The sequence below is a fragment of the Ovis aries genome, chromosome 10 (assembly GCF_016772045.2).
Source record: "Ovis aries strain OAR_USU_Benz2616 breed Rambouillet chromosome 10, ARS-UI_Ramb_v3.0, whole genome shotgun sequence".
NCBI lineage: Eukaryota > Metazoa > Chordata > Mammalia > Artiodactyla > Bovidae > Ovis > Ovis aries.
The window spans coordinates 18,458,797-18,483,582 of NC_056063.1; the positions used below are offsets into that span (position 1 = coordinate 18,458,797).

The 24,786-nt window shown below is 39.3% G+C and overlaps 1 protein-coding gene across 3 annotated transcripts in view; it reads left to right on the top strand.

Annotated features, from left to right (window-relative positions):
• The first annotated feature begins 553 nt into the window (after positions 1–553).
• The window catches only part of RB1 (RB transcriptional corepressor 1), a 119,716-nt gene continuing 95,483 nt past the window's right edge, over positions 554–24,786 (top strand). For 2 of the 3 annotated variants that reach the window (XM_027973562.3, XM_060394331.1), the window contains exons 1-2: positions 554–883; positions 3,623–3,749. In XM_027973562.3, the coding sequence (XP_027829363.1) occupies positions 756–883; positions 3,623–3,749 (255 nt within the window). In that variant the 5' untranslated portion in view covers positions 554–755. Of the gene's footprint in view, positions 884–3,622; positions 3,750–6,053; positions 6,135–24,786 lie in introns of those variants that run through there. The other variant, XM_060394328.1, reaches the window with a different exon arrangement.

The following is a 24,786-nucleotide window of genomic DNA, read 5'->3' on the forward strand; positions in this document are numbered from 1 at the left end:
CCTTGTCATCAGTTCTTTGCCCGCAGCCCCCACCCCTCTTCCCTCAAAGAACTCTCAAAAGGCCAGTTTCGTCGTCCCGTACTTGGTCTCCGCTGGTAGTGGGCAAAACCCAGCTCCTCATAGGTGTCCCAGAGGCAGTTTGTTTTTGTTTTGGCTGACTTCGCTTAACGGATTGGGCGGGAGGAGCGCGGGCGAGCGGGAGGGCGCCGCCCACGGAGGAGAGGGGCGTGCCCGCCCCGGGTGCGCTCGCCCGATACTCCCCGGCGGGGGCCTCGGCCGCAGCCCCGGACCCACCCGGCTATAGCGAGGGAGCCCGCGCGCACCCACCGGGCCGGGTAGCGCCCTTACCCGGCCACCCACGCCCGCAGGGGCGAGTTTCGAGGCGAGGCAGGCTGAGGCGGCGGCGGCGGCCGCTGCCTCCGGGCGGGCGCCTGGGTTGCAGGCCCGGGGCTGCCCGCCCGCCCGGCGCGCGCCTCGCCTCGCCTCGCCCAGCACCCCGGTGCCCTCCCGACGCCGGCGGGCCCGCGAGCCTCGCGGACGTGACGCCGCGGGCGGAAGTGACGTTTTCCCGCGGTTGGACGCGGCGCTCGGTTGCCGGGCGGGGGAGGGCCGGCCCGGTTTTTTTCTCAGGGGAACGTTCAAATTATTTTTGTAACGGGAGTCGGCCGAGGACGGGGCGTGCCCGAGGTGCGCGCGTCCTCTCCCTTCTCCGGCCCCACTCCAGCACCCGCCGGCGCCTGCCCTGCGAGCGCGTCATGCCGCCCAAAACCCCCCGGAGAGCAGCCGCCGCCGCCGCCGCCGCCGCGGAGCCCCCGCCGCCGCCGCCGCCCCCTGAGGAGGACCCCGAGCAGGACAGCGGCTCCGAGGACCTGCCTCTGGCCAGGTGAGCGGGCCGAGCCACCGGCGGCGGGCGGCGAGCGGGGAGGGCGCCCCGAGGCTGCGTCGGCGGCAGCCGCGGCGTCTAGGCGGGGGCGCGTCCCCGCGGGGCGCCGGTCCCGGCGGGAGGACGGTCCCCCCTCTACCACCCCTCGCGGCGGAGCGCCGGGAGGGAGCTGACAGGGGTCTGGGTGCGGGCGCCGCCTGGGAAGGGCGGCCGGGAGGGGGGTCTCGGCTCCAGCTTGACAGGTGTCGGGCGGGTGGGGCTCGGGTCGCTGAGCGAAGTGACAGGTGCCGCCTTTGCTCCGCGAGACGGCCCTGCGCATCCGGCGGGTGTTTCGAGACCCCATCACACGCAAAAGAGGAAAAAAAGAAAAGAACTAACTGGTGTTTGCTGGATAGGTTTTTTTCCCCGTTGAGATTTGTAGTCCTCCAGTGGTCTTTTGACTTTCTCTTTTGGTCTCTAGCGATGCAACAGTTGGAAGTGCCCCCCTCCCCCCACCGCCCCCGGGCGCGCAGCTGTATCTGAAGCCCAGTCCTGGGAGAGACAGTCAGAAAAGCCTTGGGTGCAGCGGCAGAGATGCCCGCGGACGTGAAGGGCAGGGTCCTGGGTGTCGGTTACCCCCCAGGAAGCTCGGCTGAGGCGCCTTGTGGCGTTCTCTTAGAAGGGGCTTTTCGGTCTTGGGGATTCATGGCCATAGGTAGTGACTGGTGGAACGTAACTCTTTAGAAAGAACTCGTACCTGGGCAAAAATATTGTGAGACGTTTAGCCCAAGAGCTTAAAAGTTCCTGAACTTTTCTCTTGTTTTCTAGAACTCTTCTTGCGTATTTTCGTTGGCTTCAGCGTGCCTCGTTATTTCTTCCATTTTGCCTTTCGGCTTTGAGCCAGCAAGGATCCTGGTGTCCTTGTTTTTTTTTGTTTTGTTTTGTTTTGTTTCGTTTGTTGGAGTACAAAACGAGTGTTTTTGTGCTCACGTGGAATTATTTTTCTTCTCGTAAGTGGATTCTAAATTTTAAGCAAGTCTACGATAATGCAGTGGAACTTTGACAGGAAGATAATGTATTGCAACATCTTATTTTTCTTGATTGTGATGCTTTATGGTTAGAACCAAAAATTGAACGAGTATAATTATCCATTATTATTGTCAGAGTTGGCCCTGCTTTGAGACTGCACATCAATTACAGGGAAATGGGACTCCTTTCTGTCTCCCTCCCACAGTCCTAGCCCATCAGCAGGCCCTATTTCTCTCACCTTCCCCTGCGCTAAGAGAATTCGGGACAAATTGTTAAAGATTGGGAAAAGCTTTTGGAAATGGCTTGTGAAAGGCTATTAGAAATTCATATATGACTGTCTTATCAATTAAAAATCATTCTCACTAGTGGGAAAAAAAAAGAAAGCCCAGGGATGTTCTAGGAGAAGACATTAGTTTCTGATTAAACTCTGATATGTCCAGTATTTTCCAGTTTCCTTTTGGTAAGAGCAGTGAAGTCTACTGCAAAGAACCCTGTGTTATCCACAGAGCTCGGAAGCATTCTTGAATATTGTGGAGTAACCAGAAATACTGAAGTTCTGGCCAGCACCTGGGAAAAGAAAGTCTTTTTTCCTTCTATTTTCCAGCATTTCATTTTATATACTTTAAATGATGAAACTATCACAAATTCTTTAAGTCAGAACCATGCAAGATAAAGTCTGTTCTTGATCTATCCTTACCCATAAAATGTGTCCTTATGGGCTATCAAACTACTGGTTAACTACTTAACAAAGATAGAACCACTGCCTGGCAGTCTGAAGCTGAGAACTTTACCTGGGGTGGGTTCAGGGCCCAGTCCAATTGCATTTCCAGTGATGGAGCCCATGCCTACTTTGAGAGTTGAGAGTTTACTTAAGGGAAACAGCACACCATCTTCATTCTTGAGATAACCAAAAGTTAATTATGTTTCAGAGAAGGGTTGGCAGTCTGGAATAGTGCTCAAGGGCAAGGATTATAGAGTTAGATTATTGGGTTTCTATCAGGGTTTCTGACATACTGTTTGTGATTTCAAGTGAGTGCTTTAACTTCTCTGATTTGGTATTTATCTGTAAAACAGGGTAAGAGGACTTACCTAATAGGCTGATGTGGGGATTCAGTCTACCTTCATCTAAGGTACTTTGTCTGGGATCATAATAAATACTAAAAAATTATTAGCGATTCCTTGTACTATTATTATTAGAGGTCAAGTAGACATTAACTGATTGAAAAAGAATTAGCCAAGAAGAGTTTTTTGTCTGCCTGTCTTGGTTAAGGAAAATCAGAAAGAAAGCTTGAATTTAATCATCATCTAAGAACTACTAGTAAGTAGATTAAATAAAACACTGTGAAGGGTAGACTGCATTTTAGCAAAAGTTAATGATATTGAATTGGTTTTGTAATATTATCTATTGCTTTCCTCTTGCTGTTAACCAACCCAACTTTCCCAGTTTTAGCTCTTGTACTTACTTTAAGCTACTTTGCTGCTCTGAAGTATGTGATTCACCAGACCAGCAAACATTTTTCACTGTGTGGTATTACCATTCTGGAAAGACTGAAAAAGATAAATATATGTTTAAATTCTAAGTGTAATTTTTTTCAAAGATAAATAAGATTCTAAACTATTTAGTGATGCTGTCTTTCAGGATAGTGCTGTTCTATGCAAACTATTGAAACATATTTATCTAATTAATTTGATTGTAAATATGTGCCTATTATATATTTTTTCATTTGGTAGGCTTGAGTTTGAAGAAACTGAAGAACCTGATTTTACTGCATTATGTCAGAAATTAAAGATACCAGATCATGTCAGAGAAAGAGCTTGGTTAACTTGGGAAAAAGTTTCATCTGTGGATGGAGTATTGGTAAGGAATGTCAAAAATTTTTGAAAACTTTTTTTTAATTTCAGAAGTAATTTTTAATCACCATAGAAAATTTGGAAAGTGGAAAATTATAAAGCAAAGCTACTAATAATCCTATTACCCAGAGGTAATTTATTTCTGATAACATTAAAAATTAAAACCCAACTCTCCGTGTAAGCCCCTCACCAAAGTATTTTAAAACAAATCTTAGGTTTCATATTTTATTCATAAATAGTTCATTATGCTATAAAGACTTCTTAAAAAACAAAAAATGACTCAAAATAATTTTTAATATCATAATACATAATCAGTATTGAAATTTCCCGATTGCCTTATAATTATTTAGAATTCAGAATCTTGATAATATTTTGACATTCTATTTTTTCTTGAATACATGTACATATATATTAACATCTATGTATATAATAATATCACTAGCAAATAATTATTGACACTTTATATGTACTAGAGAATATTATAAGCATTTTGCAAATAACTCATCTGACAAGCCTTAAGATGTGAAGTATAAAATCCTTATTTTACATGTAAAATGTAAAATCTTCATTTTATAAATGAAGATACTGAAGCTGAGTGAGACTGAGTAACTTAACTAAGGATCCCGACTAATAAGATCTAAACACAGATTTGGGATCATACATATAGTTATATATGTAATTACATGTAGTTTTGTATCTTAAAAAAATGTTTTTTTCTTAACATGAGCATTTTATGTTGTTAAATATTTTTTGATGTATTTGATAATGTCATTTCCAGTGGTGTTATAATATTTTATCCATTAGATGTATTCTGATTTGTTAGCTTTCTGTTATTTGACATTTCCCCCCCAACTTTTTGGAGCTGTAAAATAATGTGATAAACATCCTTATTCGTAAGAGTGATACCTGGTGCAAATTAAGTCTTCAATTATTTGTTAAATGGATTAATGAGTGAATCTCTGATTATTAGGATAAATTCTTACAATTTGAATTACTGAGTCAAAAGCTATGAGCATTTATAAAACTTTCGGTAATTTTTGCTAAACTGCACTCTAATCACTTTTAATGAGTTTACATTTTCATTCAGCATTGTATTAGAGTACACTGCTGACTTGTTTTTTTACTGATCTGATCAACGCAGCAAACTATGTTTATATACATCCCATAAAAATACTATTTATAACTGTTGAAAAAAAGCTCTAGTGTTTTAGTCTGTTTGGACTATTAAAATAAATACCTTAGACTGGATAGCTTATAAACAATAGAAATTTATTTCTCACTGTTCTGGAGCTGGGAAGTCCAACATCATGGTGCAGGCAGATTCTGGGTCTAGTAAAGGCACACTTCTTTATTCACAGGGAATTCACAGATAGTGCCTTGTCACTGGCCTTGGTTGGCAGAGCTGGTGGGAGCTGTTGCTGGCCTCTTTCAGAAGGGCACCGATTCCATTCATAAGGGCCCTTCCCTCCTGACTTAATCACTCCTGAAGGCTCTATTTCCTGATACCATCTTGTTGGGCATCAGGTTTTCAGCATCTGAATTTGAGGGGGACACAAGCATTCGGTCTGTCAGTTCAGTTGCTCAGTCGTGTCCGACTCTTTGCAACCCCATGAATCGCAGCACACCAGGCCTCCCTGTCCATCACCAACTCCCAGAATTCACTCAGACTCATGCCCATCGAGTCAGTGATGCTATCCAGCCATCTCATCCTCTGTCGTCCCCTTTTCCTCCTGCCCCCAATCCCTCCCAGCATCAGGGTCTTTTCCAATGAGTCAACTCTTCGCATGAGGGGGCCAAAGTATTGGAGTTTCAGCTTCAGCATCTGGTAATAAAGAAAAGAGAAACCTCACAATTTCCAAAGATCTGAACATACTCTAGAACTACATACTAAAAAGGCATTCTTCCAGTATCTTGGATGAATGACTTTGGTATTATCATCCTAAAGCACCTAATATATATTTCCACTGATTTGAGTACATCATGTACAAAGCTGTTTCTTTGCATGTGCTGTTAAAGAGAGTCATCACTCCTTCACTTCTCTCTCTTCCATAGATACTAGGCTTTTAGTTTTCAGAAAGTTGAGAAGGGGTAGTTGATTATAGACAGCATTGGTAAGTGCAGATAGTTGCCAATTTTTAAGTGAGTTGTGTTCCAGATCTCTTCAAAGTGAAAGTCACTCAGTTTTATGGAACTCTGATCCGTGGAATTCTCCAGGCCAGAATACTGGAGTGGGTAGCCTTTCCCTTCTCCAGGGGATCTTCCGAACCCAGGTCTCCCACATTACAGGTGGATTCTTAACCAGCTGAGCCACAAGGGAAGCCCAAGAATACTGGAGTGGGTAGCCTATCCCTTCTCCAGCGGATCTTCCTGACCCAGGAATCCAGATATCTTAGTAAGTATAATAAGGTAGTTAGATTTGCAGGCTAGTTCACAGGAAACTTTTTTAAAAAGACTGAATTCTAGCAGTAATAGTTTTGGGCTTCAGCTTTCATATATACATATATAAATACATAAATGTTACTGGTTTTTATCCTACCCTTTTCTTTCTCCTGGCTTTGTCCCTATCTTCCATGGGAACTGGCATAGTTTAAAACTCATCTCCTGATGATGCTCTTGATGGGGACTAGGAGATGAGAAGTCATTCCTGGTTGTGTGCTGAGGAAAATAAGAAAGGAATTTCACGTTACATTTGGAACTTGGGGCATCTTTTCGTTGGGTGTGACAGGATGATGTTGTATTTTTCTGTTACAGTTCACCAGACTCTTCCATAGAAATGTTATTTTCAGTGATAGTTAAGTTTTTGAGAGTTGGCCTGATAATTTAATCTTCCTTTATACAGTAATTTCTAAGGGAGAATGTGACACAGTGAGTGCTGAGAAGCCAGAGAGTGACAAAATGAACCTGTTTCTGATGCAGCCATTCTAGTTGCACTTGGCTATCTTCTTTGAAACAAGAAGAATGTGGTAACAGGGTAATTTTTGGCAACTGAAAATAGATAATGTTTATTGAAACAAAGGATGGGTTAAGAGCAAGAATTTGTCATGAGACTGGACTGACTCAAGTTTCAAATCTACCATTTACTGCCTCTGTGATCTTGAAAAGGTACCTGAAATCTCCAAGTCTCAATTATCTTATTTGTAAATGGAACTAACAATAATTTCTGGGTCTTGGAGTTATTTGGTAGATTAAATTCATGCATATAAAGCATTTATTAGTGTAAATGAGTGCTTATATTTGGTCATGCAAGTAGAATATTTTTACTAATGAGCTACTGCAGAAAATCTTATATTAGTATTTTTTTTTTTAAAGAATTTAAGGATCAGTTAAAATGGTTGAAGTTTTAAATGGATGTATAGTGATTCTGACGTGGCACTTTCATTAAAATGCATATTTTTAGGTTCTTGAGAGTAAAAAAAAGTCGTTTATACACGCAGGAAAGCATATATTAATCCTTTTAAAGGAAAGGTTTGTGGTATTTTGTCTAGAAATGTCTCCTTTTTGTATAAATGTTTAGTAAGTGTGTAATATGTGGTTGCTGTCATATGATTAAATTGTGTTGATGCTGCTTACAGCATATGAATAAAATAAGAAATTGGTCAGATGTACTTCTCATACTGTGACTTATGGTAAATCAGTTGTTGGAATATTGGTTTTCTTTCTGCATCTTGAATCACAGTGTGGCAGAGAAGAAATAAACCTTGGGCCTCAGGGCAAAAAACTCTTATTGTAGTTGTAATATAGCTATATGATTTTAAGCAAATTGGTTAATCCCAATTAACCAGTTCTCAGTTTGCTCATAAGCAGAAATGATGTCTGAATATCAGCCTTTTAGGCTTTTGCATAGAGGGTTGTGTGTGCATTTGTATGTTTGTATGTTTATTTGTGTGTGTATATATTCAAGGGCTTTGAAATATATTACCCTTGATAGAAGCATTTTAGAGGTAATTACATTTAGAAAGATAATTGAAGAGAATAGTTTGGAATTAGAGTAAAACTAGGCATTCTATTTAAGCTGTGCTACAAAAATATGAAGAGGTTTCTTAATAATCTTAGTAGAAATATATTTTAAAATTATGTGTAATGAAAAATTTCTTTACCTGTAATTTTTTAGTCCTTAGTTATATATACACCCTATCTATTTGAAGATGGTGCTTATATTCTGATTGCTTGTGGGTTTTGCTGAGCAAAATACATTTAAGAACATGTTTGTGTGTGTGTCGTCAGTCGTATCTGACTCTCTGCGACCCCACGGACTGTAAACTGCTAAAGAACATGGATGTGAATGTTACATTGGTATTACAGATGTAGGATGTCTGCAGGTTCTTTTATTTCTGATTCTACTTCTAAGATTAATTTCTAAAGACATGTTATTTTGGAGAGTTTCAGATATTTATATAAGTAGGTTAAAGAAAATAGTATGAACTCTCACATACCTCTTAACCAGCTTCAGTAGTTATCAGTCATGGCCAAACTCTATTTCTCCCTGACTCCAGATTATTTTAAAGTAAATCCAAGATATGATGTTTCATCTATACATATTTCAGTATGTATGGGGGAAAAAAAAAGAACTCTTTAAAACAATGACCACAAGATATTTCCTGGTGTTCCTCTGATCAGGATTCCACACTTCCACTGTAGGGGTCATGGACTGAATCCCTGATTTGGAGACTAAGATCCTACAAGCTGCACCAGAAGATAATCCCCTCCAAACAACAGAAGCACCACAGTTCATCACACCTGATAAAATTAATGAAAATTCCTTAATATCAAATATCCATTGTTTGAATTATCTTGTTTCATAAATTCTTTTTTTCAGTAAGTTCAGGATTTAAATAAGGCCTACACATTGTGATTGGTTGATCTGTGTCTTAAAATCTCTTTCAGTCTGTAGATTTTACCTTTTCCTTTCCTCCCCCTTTTCCTTTCTTTTCTTATTTTTTTTTCACTGTATTTGTGAAGAAACTGGAGTTTTTATCCTGTGAGATTTTTTACTGTGTGCATTTTACAGATTATACCTCCTTCGTTGTTTACATATTTCCTAATTCTGTGTTTTTTAGAAATGATTCTAGAGGCCTGATCAGATCCTGGGTTGATATTTTTCAGAAATGCTTCAGAGATGTTTTTGTGTATGCCTATTGGTAGACACATAATGTCTTGTTCTCTCTCTTTTATTGTAAGCTATTATTGATGACCATTGACTGGAGCCATTAGAGGAACTAATCTTTCCCTTTTCAATTAATAGTTGTAATTCTTCTGTAAATAGAAACTTTGCTCCATCAAAGTTTATTCTGAAGTATAGATCATTCAGGAAAGGTAGGATAAGTGCTTTATTCTTTTTGTTTATTGACTAGTTTTCAAGCTGATGAGTTTGTCTCGTAACATTCCCCAAAAGTGACCAATGATTATAATCATCTTTCCAAGTATTAATATTATCTTATAATACCAATAGACCAGTTTGACTATACATAGACATTTAATAAGATCTTTACTCAAAGATAACATTCAGGTGATCCTTGAATAGTGTTGGGGTTAGGGGCAGCAAACCTCCACACAGTCAACAATCTGTATTACTTATGGTTGACCCTCTGTATACACAGTTTCTTCATATACATGGTTCCTCCATTTCTGTAGTTTCACATCCGAGAGTTTAGCCAATCTCAGCTCATGTAGTACTATAATATTTACTATTGGAAAAAAAAATGCCTGTAGTGTAGTACTATAGTCTTGCAAGAGCTGACTCACTGGAAAAAACCTTGATGCTGAAAAAGATCAAAGGCAAGGTGGGGTGGGCGGCAGCAGAGGATAAGATGGTTAGATAGCATCACCAACTCAATGGACTTGAATTTGAGCAAATTCTAGGAGATAGTGAAGGACAGGGAAGCCTGGCATGCTGCAGTCCATGGGGTCACAAAGAGTTGGACACAACTTAGTGACTGGAAAACAACAGTAGTCTTTACTAACTGAAAATATATATAGAACACACAGTTTGCAGCCATGTTCTTCAAGAGTCAGCTGTATTTTGTAATTTCAAGAATGAAATGGAAATAAGATCATGTAGTATTTAACCTTAGGGATTGTCTTTTTTTTTTCACTAAGCATAATTCCCTGGAGACACACTGATGTTAAATGTCATTATATTTGTTTGCTAAGGGTGCCATAAAAAAATACCACAGACTGAGTGGCTCAGACAACAGAAATGTGTTTTCTCCCAGTTCTGGAGGCTGGAAGTCCGAGATAAACTATGGGCAAGTTTGGTTTCTTCTGCAGCCTCCCTCCTTGGTTTGCAGATGGCTGCCGCCTTGTCTTCTGGAATGGTTTTCCTGTGCACAAATCCCTGGTGCCCTTTTGGGTGTCCAGACTTCTGTTCACGTAAGGATGCTAGTCAGATTCAATTAGCTTTACACTTCTGTCCTCATTTTAACTTATGTACCACTTGAGACCCTATCTCCAAACAGTTATGTTCTCAGATACTTAGGGGTCCAGCTTCAGCATAGGAGTTTTGTGGAGGGAACTCAATCCAGCTCGTTGAAAATAGTTTGTTTCTTTGTTATTTTTTGGTAGTATTCCATGGTATGGCTGGACCACAGTTTGTTTAACCATTCACTTATTGAAAGGTGGCTGTGTTGTTTGTAGGTTTTAGCTACTATGAATGAAGCTTCTATATCTGTATCATTTGTTAATATATTTTTATTGTGGACATGAGTTTTCCACTCTTTAAACACCAAGGAGTGTTGTTGTTGGATCCTATTGCAGAGATCCTGTGGTAAAAGTGTGTTCATTTTTGTAGGAAACTTCCAAATTGTGCCCAGAGTGGTGGTACCATTCAAGAAAGCACTGCTGCTTTCATATTTTTGCGAGCATTTGGTATTGTCACTGTCTTGCATTTTGGCTATTCTAATAGGTGTGATATCTCACTGTTTTAATTTGTAATTCTCTTAATGGTGTATGATGCTGAACATCTTTTCATATGCTTATTTGCCATCTGTACATCTTCTTTGGAGAGGTGTTGACACCTTGTGTCAATTTTTTAATCTGTTGTTTATATTTACTCATTGTTGAGTTTTAGGAGGAGTTTGTGTGTTTTAGAAAACAGTCCTCTTTAGATATTTCTTTTGCCAGTATTTTCTCCCATGCTGTGGCTTAACTTCTCATTCTCTTGACAGGGTCTTTCGTTGAGCAGAAATAATTTTAATAAAGTCCAGGTTATAAATTCTTTTATGAATCATGCCTTTGGTATTGTATCATTATCACTGCCATCACACTTCCTGATTTCAAACTATTGCACAGCTGTAGTCATCAGAATAGAATGGGATTTAGTATTCAGACAGACACATAGATCAAGAGAAAAGAAAAGAGAGCCCAGAAATAAACCCCTGCACATATATGGTCAGTTAATTTATGACAGAAGAAGCCAAGAATATTCAATAGTGATAAGACCATCTCTTCAGTAAAGGGTTCTGGGAAAACTGGACCACTGTCTCAGACTATAGATAAAAATTAACTCATATTGGATTAAGAGACTTGATAGACGTAAGAAGCCAGAAATTCCTAGAGGAAAACAAAGGTGCAGGCTCCTTGACCACCGTCTTGGCGATGATTTTTTGACACCCAAAGCAGAGCAAACAAAAGCAAAAATAAACAAGTAGAACTACATCAAAATAAAGAGCTTCTGATAGGAAAGGAAACATTGACAAAATAAAAAGGCAACCTACCAGTTGGGAGAAAATATTTGCAAATCTTGTATCTAATAAGGAGTTACTATCCAAAATACTTAAAGAACAAACAATCCAGTTTAAAAAAAATGGGATGACGGACTGAATAGGTATTTTTCCGTGGAAGACACACAGATGGCTAACAAGTACATGGTGCTTAACCTCTAATCACCAGGGAAATGCACATCAAAACCACAGTAAAATACCACTCCCATCTGTTAGAATGGTTATTATCAAAAAGACAAGAAGTAACAAGCGTTGGTGACAATATAGAGAAAAGGGAACAGTACATTGTTGTTAAGAATGTATATTGGTGCGTCCATTGTGAAAAACCATACCTGGGGAGGAGAGATCACGATGGAGTAGACCTTCACTCACCAACACGTCAAAACCACAACTACATATAGAGCGGTGCTTGGTAAAACTGATTTGGGAACTAGCCAGATGGCTCTCTCACAACCGAGGCTGTAAAGGAAGAACTACACAAAGGCTGGCAGGAAGGGAGGAGAAGCAGTCTGGTCTGGTCAGGACTTGCACCCGCTAGTGGAGGGTATAGAAGGGGAGGGAGATGGCACAGGCTTGGGGGTTTTCCCTGGGGGAGTGAGGGATTTGAGCCACGTATTAGGCAACCTAGCCCACGGGTCCAACACTGGGAAGACGACCCCTTGAGCTGGTTTGGAAACTACTGGGGCTTACCAGAGGGCTCTAAGAAACCAAGTCTCGGCCCTTGAAGGACATGCACAGACTTGCCTCCTCCCGGTCACAGCACAGAGTCAGCAGATGGAAAACTTCCTGGCCCGGCTTACCAGGACCATCCCAGTGTATCCCGCAGCCTGCTCAGGGCTCCTGCTCCAGCGCCTCTTGCCCTGGCGCTGCACCCACTGAGGCACGGGGTGCTCCTGAGAGTGTGCTCACTTGGAGGGCTGCGAGCCTGCTTGCACCCTGCCCCGACTCTGACCAGTGTGGAGGCAGACATTGCCAGCCTGGGTGTCAGTGTATCCCAGGCGGAGAATGTTGTCACTTGGTAGGCCGACCTTGCACACACTTGAGGGGGAGTAAAACTAGCTCTAGGGTGGGACCTGCCATCGCAGGCTTCTGTGTCCCTGCGCGCATCTGGAGGGGAGTGAAACCGGGCCAGTGAGCGCAGGCGCCCGCTCAAGTCCTGACCCGGCCTCTAAGCAAGGCATGCACGCCAGGGGTTGGGGAGGGAGAGAAACCAGCACAGAAGTTCAGCCCATGTCCTCAGACCTGGACGCGACCCATACCTAGACAGGGTCTCCTGTCAGAAACCCACTTGCCTCAGTACACTTCGTTCCAGCCGCTGGAGCCCCGCCCCCACCCCTTATAGGATGGAGACTGCCCTTGAGCAGAGAAGCCCCAGTTCGGACTGTAGCTGCTCCAACTCCAGGCCACCAGAATGATGGCTGCCCGCCCAGCCCAGGGGAAAACAGCCTGCGTTCGCTCGCTTGTGATCCAGCAGCTCGCAGACCAGAGCCACTGGGCACAGGCAAACCGCATTGGGACACCCCCACACGAGGCCATACCTCCAAGACTGGGATAGGTAACTGTCTCACCTAATTTCATGGTGACAGAAGGCTGAACAAAATGAGAAGACTGAGGGCTGTATTTCAAATGAAAGGGCAGGAACCCCTGAAAAAAATCTGATGAAACGAGGTAAATACCTTATAAAGAATCCAATAGAATGCTAACTGAATTGGGGAAAAGAATAGATGAACACAGAATTTTAACAAGGGATTAGAAAACACATACAAAAAGAACCAGTCAGAGCTAGAAAACAGGATTACTGAAATGAAAAACACTAGAGAAAATTAACAGCAGGTTAGGTGATACAGAAGAGTGCATAAGGTATCTGATAGAATAATGGAAATCACTTGGTCCCAACAGCAAAAAGAAAAAAAATTTTTAATGAGAATTGTTTAAGAGACTTTGGGTGCAACATTAGGTGTACTAAAAATCACATTAATAGGGGTCCCAGAAAGAGAAGAGAGGGAGAAAGAGGTAGAAAATTTATCTCATGAAATTATGGCCGAAAACTTCCCAAACAGAGACAGGAAACAGACATCCAGGTGCAGGAAACAAAGTCACAGACAGTATGAACCCAAGGCATATCATAATTAAAATGGCAACAGTTAAAGAGAGAATTCAAAAGACAGCAAGGAAAAAAGAGTCACATACATTTCTATTATAATAATGTCTTCTTTTTCACTCTCTTTTTAAAAGTTAATCTGGCTGTGGGCTTTTTTATTTTATTGATCTTTTTAAAGTATCAGCTTTTGATTTCCTTGGATTTTCTGTTGATTTTCTATTTTCAGTGATTCTTTTGTATTTAGCTGACCTTTTGTATTGAAATGTTTAAATTCCCTTCTTACTTCCTTCTGTGTATATTGTTTGTTTTCTTTGTCATTACTATGGGGATTACATTTAGCATCTTAAAGTTTTATACTCTAATTTGAATTTTTTCAAGCTTAACTTCAATAATATAGAAAATTATACTTCATTAGCCCTGTCCACACTCCTTTCAGTTATTGATGTCACAAAAGTATGCCTTTTTATATTGAGAGTCCCAAAACAAACTAATGATTTTTTAATGCATCACTCTCTTAAATTATATAGAAACAAAATTCCTACTACTGTTATTGTAGTAGTAATATCTTTTCTATCTTTTCTTCATCAATTTTTCAGCACTCAACGTTCTTTATAGTCCAACTCTCACATCCATACATGACCACTGGAAGAACCATAGCCTTGACTAGATGGACCTTTGTTGACAAAGTAATGTCTTTACTTTTTAATATGCTATCTAGGTTGGTCATAGCTTTTCTTCCAAGGAGTAAGGGTCTTAATTTCATGGCTGCAGTCACCATCTGCAGTGGTATTGGAGCCCCCAAAAATAAAGTCAGCCACTATTTCCCCATCTATTTACCATGAAGTGATGGGACCGGATGTCATGATCTTAGTTTCCTGAATGTTGAACTGTAAGCCAACTTTTTCACTCTCCTCTTTCACTTTCATCAAGAGGCTTTTTAGTTCTTCTTCACTGTCTGCCATAAGGGTGGTGTCATCTGCATATCTGAGGTTATTGATATTTCCCCCGGAAATCTTGATTCCAGCTTGTGCTTCTTCCAGCCCAGCGTTTCTCATGATGTACTCTGCATAGAAATTAAATAAGCAGGGTGACAATATACAGCCTTGACGTACTCCTTTTCCTAGTTGGAACCAGTCTGTTGTTCCATGTCCAGTTCTAACTGTTGCTTCCTGACGTGCATAGAGGTTTCTCAAGAGGCAGGTCAGGTGGTCTGGTATTCCCATCTCTTTCAGTATTTCCCACAGTTTATTGTGGGACACAAAGTCCAAGGCTTTGGCGTAGTTAATAAAGCAGAAATAGATGTTTTCTGGAACTCTCTTGCTTTTTCAATGATCCAGGAGATGTTGGCAATTTGATCTCTGGTTCTTCTGCCTTTTCTAAAACCAGCTTGAACATCTGGATGTTCACGGTTCACGTATTGCTGAAGCCTGGCTTGGAGAATTTTGAGCATTACTTTACTAGCATGTGAGATGAGTGCAATTGTGTGGTAGTTTGAGCACTCTTTGGCATTGCCTTTCTTTGGGATTGAGATGGATGCCCTTTATTTCTTTTTCTTAGCCAATTGCCCTGGCTAGAACCTCCAATACATTGTTACCTTTTTCCTGAACTTAGTGGGAGAACATTCAGTCTTACTGTTACCTCTGATGTGGGCTTTCTGGAGATGCCTTTGTCAGGTTGAGGAACTTTTTTTTTGTTCCAGTTGTGTTGAGTATTTTGTCAAATGGTTTGGGATTTTGTCAAATGATTTTTTTCTGCATCTATTGAGACAACTGTATGTTTTTTCTCCTTGTTAAAATGTATTATATTCTTCTGAGATTTTAAACCAACATTGTGTTTCTAGGAAAAGTTTCACTTGTTTATGGTACGTAATTATTCTTATATATATATACACATATATTTACATTTTGTTTCCTTGTATTTTGTTCAGCATTTTTATGCATTTGTTCATAAGAGATTTGATCTCTATCTTCTTTCCTTACAGTGTCTTGTCTGATTTTAGTGTCAGGGTAGTACTGACTGCTGAAGGAGATGGGAATTGTTTCCTTCTCTTCAGCTTTTATGGAGCATTTTGGTTAATTGATGGGCTTCCCTGGTGGCTCAGATGGTAAAGCATCTATCTGCAGTGCAGGAGACCAGGGTTTGATCCCTGGGTTGGGAAGATCCCCTGGAGAAGGAAATGGCAACCCTCTCCAGTACTCTTGCCTAGAAAATCCCATGGATGGAGGAGCCTGGCAGGCTACAGTCCATGGGGTCTTGAAGAGTTGGACACAACTGAGTGACTTCACTTTCACTTGGTGGTGGTGCTCCTGCTAAGTCACTTCAGTCGTGTCTGACTCTTTGCAACCCCCTAGACGGTAGGCCACCAGGGTCCCCTGTCCCTGGGATTCTCCAGGCAAGAACACTGGAGTGGGTTGCCATTTCCTTCTCCAATGCATGAAAGTGAAAAGTGAAAGTGAAGTCGCTCAGTCGTGTCCAACTCTTCCTGACCCCATGACTGCAGCCTACCAGGCTCCTCCGTCCATAGGATTTTCCAGGCAAGAGTCCTGGAGTTGGGTGTCATCGCCTTCTCCGTTCACTTGGTGAATTGATACTAATTCTGCTTTAGATGTTTGAATTCATCAATGAAACCAGCTGAGCCTGGACTTTTCTCTGTGGAGAGGTTTTACAATTACTAGCCTAGTCTCGTAACTTTGTTACAGGTCTTTTCAAATTGTCAGTTTCTTTTTGTGTTGGTTTGGTCATCTCTGTCTTTTTAGAAGTTTGTCCATTTAATCTAAATTATCTGATTTGTCAGCAGGCAGTGGCTTATAGCATTCCTGTTATGATTCTTTTTAAAATTTCTATAAGGTTGGTCTTAATATCCTTATGTCATTTCTAATTTTAACTAATTTGAATCTTTTTTCTTGATCAATCTTTTTTTCAAAAAACCAATTTTTGGTTTTGTTGATTTTTCTCTACTTTTATACTCTGTAAATTTAATCAAACCATTTCTTCCCTCTTCACCATTTAGTGTCTTAAACTTAATATATATGTCGGATAGCATTATTAAAGTTCATCATGAGCTTTCATCATGAACTACTCAGATATATCTAACATGTAATTGTAGATAATTGTTATAATAATATGTAATTTGACTGCTATTTTTACTGCAGCATATATTGTTTTTTCTGAGGACCCATGGAAGGAATTTTACTCTCATCTCTGAATGAAGACTAGCTAGGCTTCTTCGGAGAAGAAATTTTATTTTATTTTGTGGTCATTATGACTCTTGTAACTGTTAACAGATTTGAATGCCAACTTTCAAGGCATAGCATGTAGTTCTTCTCACTAACATCTTTCTTGTCATTTTTTTCCATTTTTCTATATTTCCCTTTCAGTATTTCAAAGAAATATATATTTCTATATGAACATGCATATATAAATGTATATTTATATATAAACACACATATATAGTCGAAACTCATAGTATTAAAGTGAGAAGTGAATATCCATTGCTCTCTTTGTATTCCCACCTTTATAGAAATAACCACTGATAAATTTTTATTCATTCTGCCCCTCTAACCCTTCCTCATTTCCCCCTTCACACACACACACACACACACACACACACACACACACACACACACACACACACACAGAGGATTTTTTTTTTCCACTGAGGTTTTATTATTTATTTATACTTTTTAACCAATTTAAGTAATTATTGATGCTTTTGGAATAGGCAATAGATTCAGATGGTTTAAGATTCAAAAGAAATAAAAATGTAAGCAATGAAAACCTCTCTCATTCTTTCCCCTAAGTTACCTACTTCTCCTCCATAGGCAGCTAATAAAAGTTTCTAGTTTTTGTGTTTTTCTGTACCTTGCTTTTTTCATGTAGTGAAGAGTACCTCTGCTTCTGTGTTTAGCTTAATCTTTTTAGCGGATGTATTTTCCATTGTATGGACATGTAATTTATTTATATATTCCCCTAGTAACAAACATTTAGTTTATTTTTGAACATTTGATACTACAAACTGCTGCAGTGAATAGCTTTATATATACATTTAGTGCACAAATAAGAGTACTTTTGTAATGTTGGTTCCTAGAAGTGAAACCACTGGGTCAGAAGACATTTCACATTTACAAAATTTAATAGATTATGTCTTTGTTCATAGGATAGTATCTTGGTGATATCTCGCTTTTCCAATAAGGCCTAGCACTGTTTAATACTATGCTCTGCCCTAGTTCTCCCTTAGATTTTCTCTTCACCTTACCCTGCTTTTTGTTTTTAATTGAAGTTTACAGTGTGGTATTGGTTTCTGGTGTACAGTAAAGTGATTCAGTTCTGTGTGCGTGTATTCTTTTTCAAATTCTTTTCCATTATGGGTTATAACAAGATATTGAATATCTTGTTTCTCCCAAGCTCTTTCCCTTTTGGTAACCCATAAGTTTGTTTGCTATGTCTGTGAGTCTTGTTCTGTTTTGTCTGTGAGTTCATTTGTATTGGTTTTTAGATTCCACATGTAAGTGATATTATATGAGATTTGTCTTTGACTTAACTTTGTATGATTAGGTCCGTCCATGTTGCTGCAAATGGCATTAATGATTTCCTTCTCTTATATGGCTGAGTGACATTTAGTTGGTTATATATACACCACATCTTCTTTATTCATTCACCTCTCTTTATTCTGCATGTTAGAAGTAGATACCAGAAGAATGGTAGCTACCAGAAGAATATATCACATTCCATATAGCACCTTTTCCCCTTAGGATTGAAATGACTGTGGAGAGTTACAGGCTTCCAGGTTTGCTAGGGTATCTTCAACTTCAATTTAATAGGACCGTTTGTTTTTCTGTACTTTAAACATCTTTATGCCCTATATAATTTAGATGCAACAGGTGTTGTTTTGAAAGAAGTGATTATAAATACTCTCTCAGTGAATCAGTTTTTTTCCTTATGTACATTATAATTTTAAAGGCCTGATATTCATAATTATTGATGTTCAGATTGGTAATTATTTCTATCACATGTTCAGCTATAAACAAGTAGTCAAGTTTATATGAGACCTAGATATTTAGGAGAGTTTTGAAGTGAGTTATTTTTGTCAAAAATGCCTGTCCCTTTTCTGTTTTACCTCTTTTCAGTATGTGCCTTGATTTTTCTCATTCTGCAAACCATTTTTAAGATAAGTTGAATCAGATTTATATTGCAGTCAGAAACCACCAAACTTTCCCCCACCTTAGATCTCTTTTAGAAAGTGTACCAAACTTTATTAAATAAAAATTTTTCCTAATTTTATTCAAGCCTGACAGCCCTTGCTTTTTATCAGTATAAAGGTAAATTGTGTTACCTTGCTGCATTGAATTCTAGCAAAGGTAAAACACTTGCTACTTTAGTTACTAAGGCATTATTGAAAGTAAACATATGGGTTCCCTTAAGTTTTAAAAAATTTAAGCAAATTTGCCAAAGATTATCATTTTATGATTTGAACCCTAGAGACTCCCAGACCACAGGACTTCAGTGATCAATGATCTCTTTCATTTTCCCTTCCAACTAAGATTCTTTTATTCTAATGCCAACTCATTTATTCAGTAGTTATGTTTTCATTTTTTCAAATGATATTGGTGGAATGAATGGACATGTTAACTTTGAAAAATACCATTTATACACATAATTAAATCTGAGTTGTAGTAATTGACTTCCTCACTGTTTTTCGTCTTTGTTTCTAAGAGGGGTGGACATCAGTTAATGAGTAGTTGTCTTAATATGGTGGCTGTTTTCACTGCTCTATGGCTCTATCTTCTTGGGTGGATCATTTTTTGGGCCTTTGACTCAGTAAAGCAGAGAGCTTGACTAGAAACTAAATTCCAGGTCAGTTATGTATTACAGGTTCAGGAAGTGAAGACTGTAATTCATTTCTTTGTGTGAATTAATCCTGCTTATTGTCAGTAGCTGATCAATGTGTGATCAGGAGATAAAGAAATTGTGGTAGGACCAATATTCTCACCTTAAAACTTTTTACTAGGGGGAAAAATGAGAAAGTCAAAAAGTCAAAAGTCATTCTATCCTATGCTGGGTTATGACTATTGATGCTGCTTTTAAAAAATATATACATTTAATGTTAAATTAGTGCTGGCCATTGTACTAGGTTCTTGGGGGTTCAGCAGTGTACTTAGTGTGATTATGCCTTCAAAATCTTACAAACTAGTTGAGATAGGGACAATTGAACAATCTAGTAAACTGAACTTGAGTTTAGTTAGGTGCTTAAATAGTCCTAACCACTGAATTCTGTAGAAGTTCTTAGCTCCAAGTACTCATCTCTTGGGCAGAAGACTAGAGGAATCTGAATTTGCCAAGAACATATTTTTCTGGGAGTAGAGTCAACTCTTTCCCCACAAAGGCATTGTGTAACTGGATGGCTAATTCAGTTGGTGTTTACCTCTGCATGTTGAATCAAAAATATGATCGAGCACAAGTGAAGTTAGCATTTGTATTCTTCTTGGCTGTGCTACTCTTGCCTTCTGATTCTTGAGAGCACATCAAGAATTTCGTTAGCACTCACTGCTGTCAGCTGATATTATGCAAGCGAGAGGGAGGATTTTCTGGCATATTAGCATGTTATTTCTTTTGTTCTTACATATAACCCTGGTAAGGAAATCCAGGAGGGGAAGATATAAAGGCAGGCCTTAGCCTCTCTACTCCTGTAATACATTTAACTTGTAACTTTATTGCTAATCACTCATTACAGTCTCATGAATCTGGTGTAAGGATGTATCCTTTTGACCCTGAGATAAAGAGCGTGTTTACTATGGCTTATTTCCATCATTTTCATGGTTGATATATTAAAAAGTAAAGATAAGAGAGAGTAGTGTTTTTAACTTTTAAAATTTCAGGTTAAATTCATGCTAGTTATGTTAACCTACTTTTCAGTAAGATAACCTACTTTTCAGATGTTTCTAAGATGATTTATGTTACCACTTGGGGGAGCTCTTTTATAAGTTAGTGCATCGTAAAAGAGCAAGTGTTGGATTGGCCAGAAACTTTGTTCGGTATTTTCCATAAACTATCATGGGGAAAAAGACTCAACAAACTTTTTGGTTAACCCAGTAGAAGTCATATCACTAACTCAGGGTTACCAGTTGGGTGGTTTAAGTAAACTAAACTAAATGATAGCTTAAATGAGTAGTCTCTTAAGTGTTGATTATAGATTTTCATTTAAACTGTAGTATATGTAATTAAAGTTTTACTATTTTAAAAATTTTTCTCAAGAATATTCATAATTTTTCCTCTCACCTGTTTTATATAACTTTAGTACTTTTTAATTGACTTGCTTTCCCCTCTATTTTATAATTGTAGGTAATTTAGAAAATATACCTAGGATTAATGAAAACCATTTGTAATCCTACCACCTAGAGATAATAGTTAACATTTTGATATATTTTTGCCTATCCTTTCTTTTAAAATTTTTCAACAAATTGGAGTCAAACACAGAATTTTGTATTCTGATGTTTTTTTTTTCTTTTAATGTGTCTGTTTTTTTCCCCATGTCCTTATAATCTTTGAAATGTTTTCTAAGAGTCTTATGTAGCTCCTGATACAGCTCTATCATAATTTATTTAACTGTTCTATTTAAAAATATTTAAATGTTTCCCACTATTTTTGCTGTTGTAAGTAATTCTTTGAACATTTATTATACTAAATCTTAGTAATTATTTTCATTGGATAAATTCATAGAGATAAAACTGAACTCTTAAGGCTCTTGATGCAAATTAGCAAAATGTCCTTCAATTAACACTCTTCTGAGGTTCTTATATTCAAAATATGTTTATTGAAAATTACTGTCTTTTTCTTTTGCAAAATGCTTTTTCTTATCCTTTCCTCATTTTTTTCCTTCTTTCATTTATTTTTTTGTGATTCTTTTGGCTGAGTAAAACTTGCTTTTCCTCTGTTTTAATGGTTTCAAAGGTGCTATTCCTAGGCCATTACATAATTCTCAACTAAATTTTTGAGGAAACAATTCAGTTACAAATTTTGGGTTGTAATTGCCTTTGGAAAATAGGGCCTATATCTTGAGACAGCAGTGAGGGCTGGAAAGCAAGATGAGTCACGTGAAACATCTGTATCGAGGAGTTGGGGCTGCTGTAGAAGTGGATGAAGCTACAGACGGCAGAAGGAAAAAGAAGGTGGTGGGGAAAAGTCTTTGGAATTAGGAAACTCAGAAGAAGTTGATAGAGATAAAAAAGAGAATGAGGATGTTAACTGTGTTTGAAAAGCTAAGGAGAAAAGTTTCATTACAGTGGTGTCAGATGTTGTATAGAGGTCTTTGTAGATGAAACCAAAGAAAAGTCTATTCAGTTTAGAGAGAGATCTCTCGAGACTTAGACAATAGCCTCAGTAGAATAGCGCTTATATAGTAGAAGTATGTGTTCAGTGGATGCAGTAGGTGTGTACTGGGAGAGTGTATCTGGTGAGTGTGTGTGTGAATAGTGAGAGGTGTGTATGTGTGGTTCATGTGGTTCTAACAGTAGCTTGATAAAGTCCAGGGATAGAAGGATAGCTTTTTTTTAAATTTTTTAAGTGATGTAAGCTTGTTTGTGGGGCTTCCCTGGTAGCTTGACTGGTAGAGAATCTGACTGCAATGCAGGAGACCTCGGTTCAATTCCTGGGTCGGAAAGATCCCTGGGGAAGGGATAGGCTAGCCACTCCGGTGTTCTTGGGTTTCCCTGGTGGCTCAGATGGTAAAGAATCTGCCTGCAATGCAGGAGCGACCTGGGTTGGGAAGATCCCCTGGAGGAGGGCATGGCAACCCACTCTAGTATTCTTGCTTGCAGAATTCCCATGGACAGAGGAGGCTGGCGGGCTACAGTCCATGGGATCCCAAAGAGTTGGACACAACTGAGTGACCTAGCACAGCACAGCACAAGCTTGTTTGTAGCTAAACAGAAGCACGTGTTTAGAAAGAACTGTAAGATAAATTATGTAAGACAAACTAGGTCTTGAAGGAGGTGATCCAAAGTGGGAAGAAGTGAGGGAGTACATTTACTGATTTAAGAGTGGAGGAGGATGTTCATTTGTCAAAGTCAGAAGAGAAGAGGGACCTGAAGCTAGATGCAGGGACATTGGGAGTACATGGTAATTAGAAATTATTTGATGTGGAGAAACATATTGAGGCCTTTGGAATTGTGATTTTCTAATCTGAACAAAATAGAAATGAAGAGTACAAAACTTTTAGTGGGGTGGTGAGATTAAGGATTACAGTAGTGAAAATGTTAGGAAATCAATGTAGAAATGTAGTAAGGAAATATTCTTAAATAAAGGGAAGAAGACTAATTTGAGTGTTAGGAAACTTGGGTTTTATAGGCCTGTGGCATTGATAGGCTGCGTTGGGCAAGTCTTCACGCTCTAATCTTCAATTTCTTAATCTGCACAATGAGAACTGAATCAAATGTCGTTTTACGGATTTAAAAGTCTTGAATCAAACTGAACTAAAAAAAGAAGAAAACATAGCTGTAGTAATCAAGTCATTGTAGTATTGGTGGAAAGAAAGACAACTGGGTCAGTGGAACAGGACAGAGAATCAGAAAATACAATTCACACATATGTGTCAGTGTTTGCACACAGAGGTGCTAAGGTAGTTCAATGGAGAAAAGAGTTCCTCTCAACAAATGATGCTGGAGCAATTCGACATCCATATGCAAAAAATGAACTTTAGTCCCTATGTTGCACCAATCATAAAAATTAATTCAAAGGAAGCATAGATATAAACTTCCAGAAGATGACCAAGGAGAAAATCTTTGTGACCTTGGATTAAATAAAGATTTCATGGATAGTACCAGCAAGGGCATGATCTATAAAACAAAATAATAAATTGAGCTCCATCAAAATTAAAAACTTATGCCCTTTGAAATATGCTATTTAAGAAAATGGAAAGCTACATATCAGTTGAAGATTTTTGCAAAACACATACCTGTTAAGGAATTTGAATCCAGAATGTTTAAGTAACTCTTAACAACTTTATAAGACAAACAACTGAATAGAAAATTGACAAAAGAAGAGATCCAGATGCTAAGTGAGATTTGAAGAAGTACTCAGTGTTATCAGTCCTTGGGAAAATGTGCCGCTACACACCTACTAGGATGACTGGAAAACAAACAGAAACTAAGTGCTGGTGAGGATGTGAAGAAACGTCAACTCTCGTTTGTAGCTGGCGGGGGCGCAAAGTATTACAGCCACCTGGGAAAACAGTTTACCAGTTTCTTACAAACTTAAACTTACATTTAATATAGAACTTAGCTTTCCCCAGTGAGGCATTCACCCGAGATAGATGAAAATACGCATCCACTTAAAGATCTGTAGGTGAATATTTAAGGCTCAAGGTTAACAGCCTTATTCATAGCAGTGTATCCAGCTATTGGAATAGATAAACAAAGTGTGGTATATTCATACAGTGGAGTGCTACTCAACAAATAAAAGGGATAAATACTAATAGGTACAACAATATGGATGCTCAGAAGCATTATGCCAAGTGAAAGAAGCCAGACTTTCACTGGCTTCAGCCTATATAATTCCATTTGTATGACATTCTAGAGAAGGAATTGAAATCAGATCAGTGATTGCCAGGGACTGGAAGTCAATACGAATGATTTCTTACACACAAAACTCCAGTAGTCCTCAGCATTCCCAGGGGTGAATATTTTTGGTGTGGAGAAGATTGGGTTGTGGACAGTTTCTGAGACAGATATGATGTAGAGGAATGAGTGCTAGATTCGCTGATAATAGTGCTGCTGCTGTTTATTACTGAGTGAGTATAACGCCTGGCCCTGTGCCGATTACTTAAGAGCATCCTTACTGTTAGATTTCATAGTGACCCAGATAGGATACTATTACCATTTCTAGTTTAGTAAAAACTGAGGTTTAATTAGATTTAATCAGTTGCTTGCTGCTGCTGCTGAGTCGCTTCAGTCGTTTCTGACTCTGTGCGACCCCAGAGATGGCAGCCCACCAGGCTCCCCCGTCCCTGGGATTCTCCAGGCAAGAACACTGGAGTGGGTTGCCATTTCCTTCTCCGATGCATGAAAGTGAAAAGTGAAAGTGAAGTCGCTCCGTCGTGTCTGACTCCTAGCAACCCCATGGACTGTAGCCTACCAGGCTTCTCCGTCCATGGGATTCTCCACCCAAGAGTACTGGAGTGGGTTGCCATTGCCTTCTCCGAATCAGCTGCTTACCGTTATACAACTAGAGTA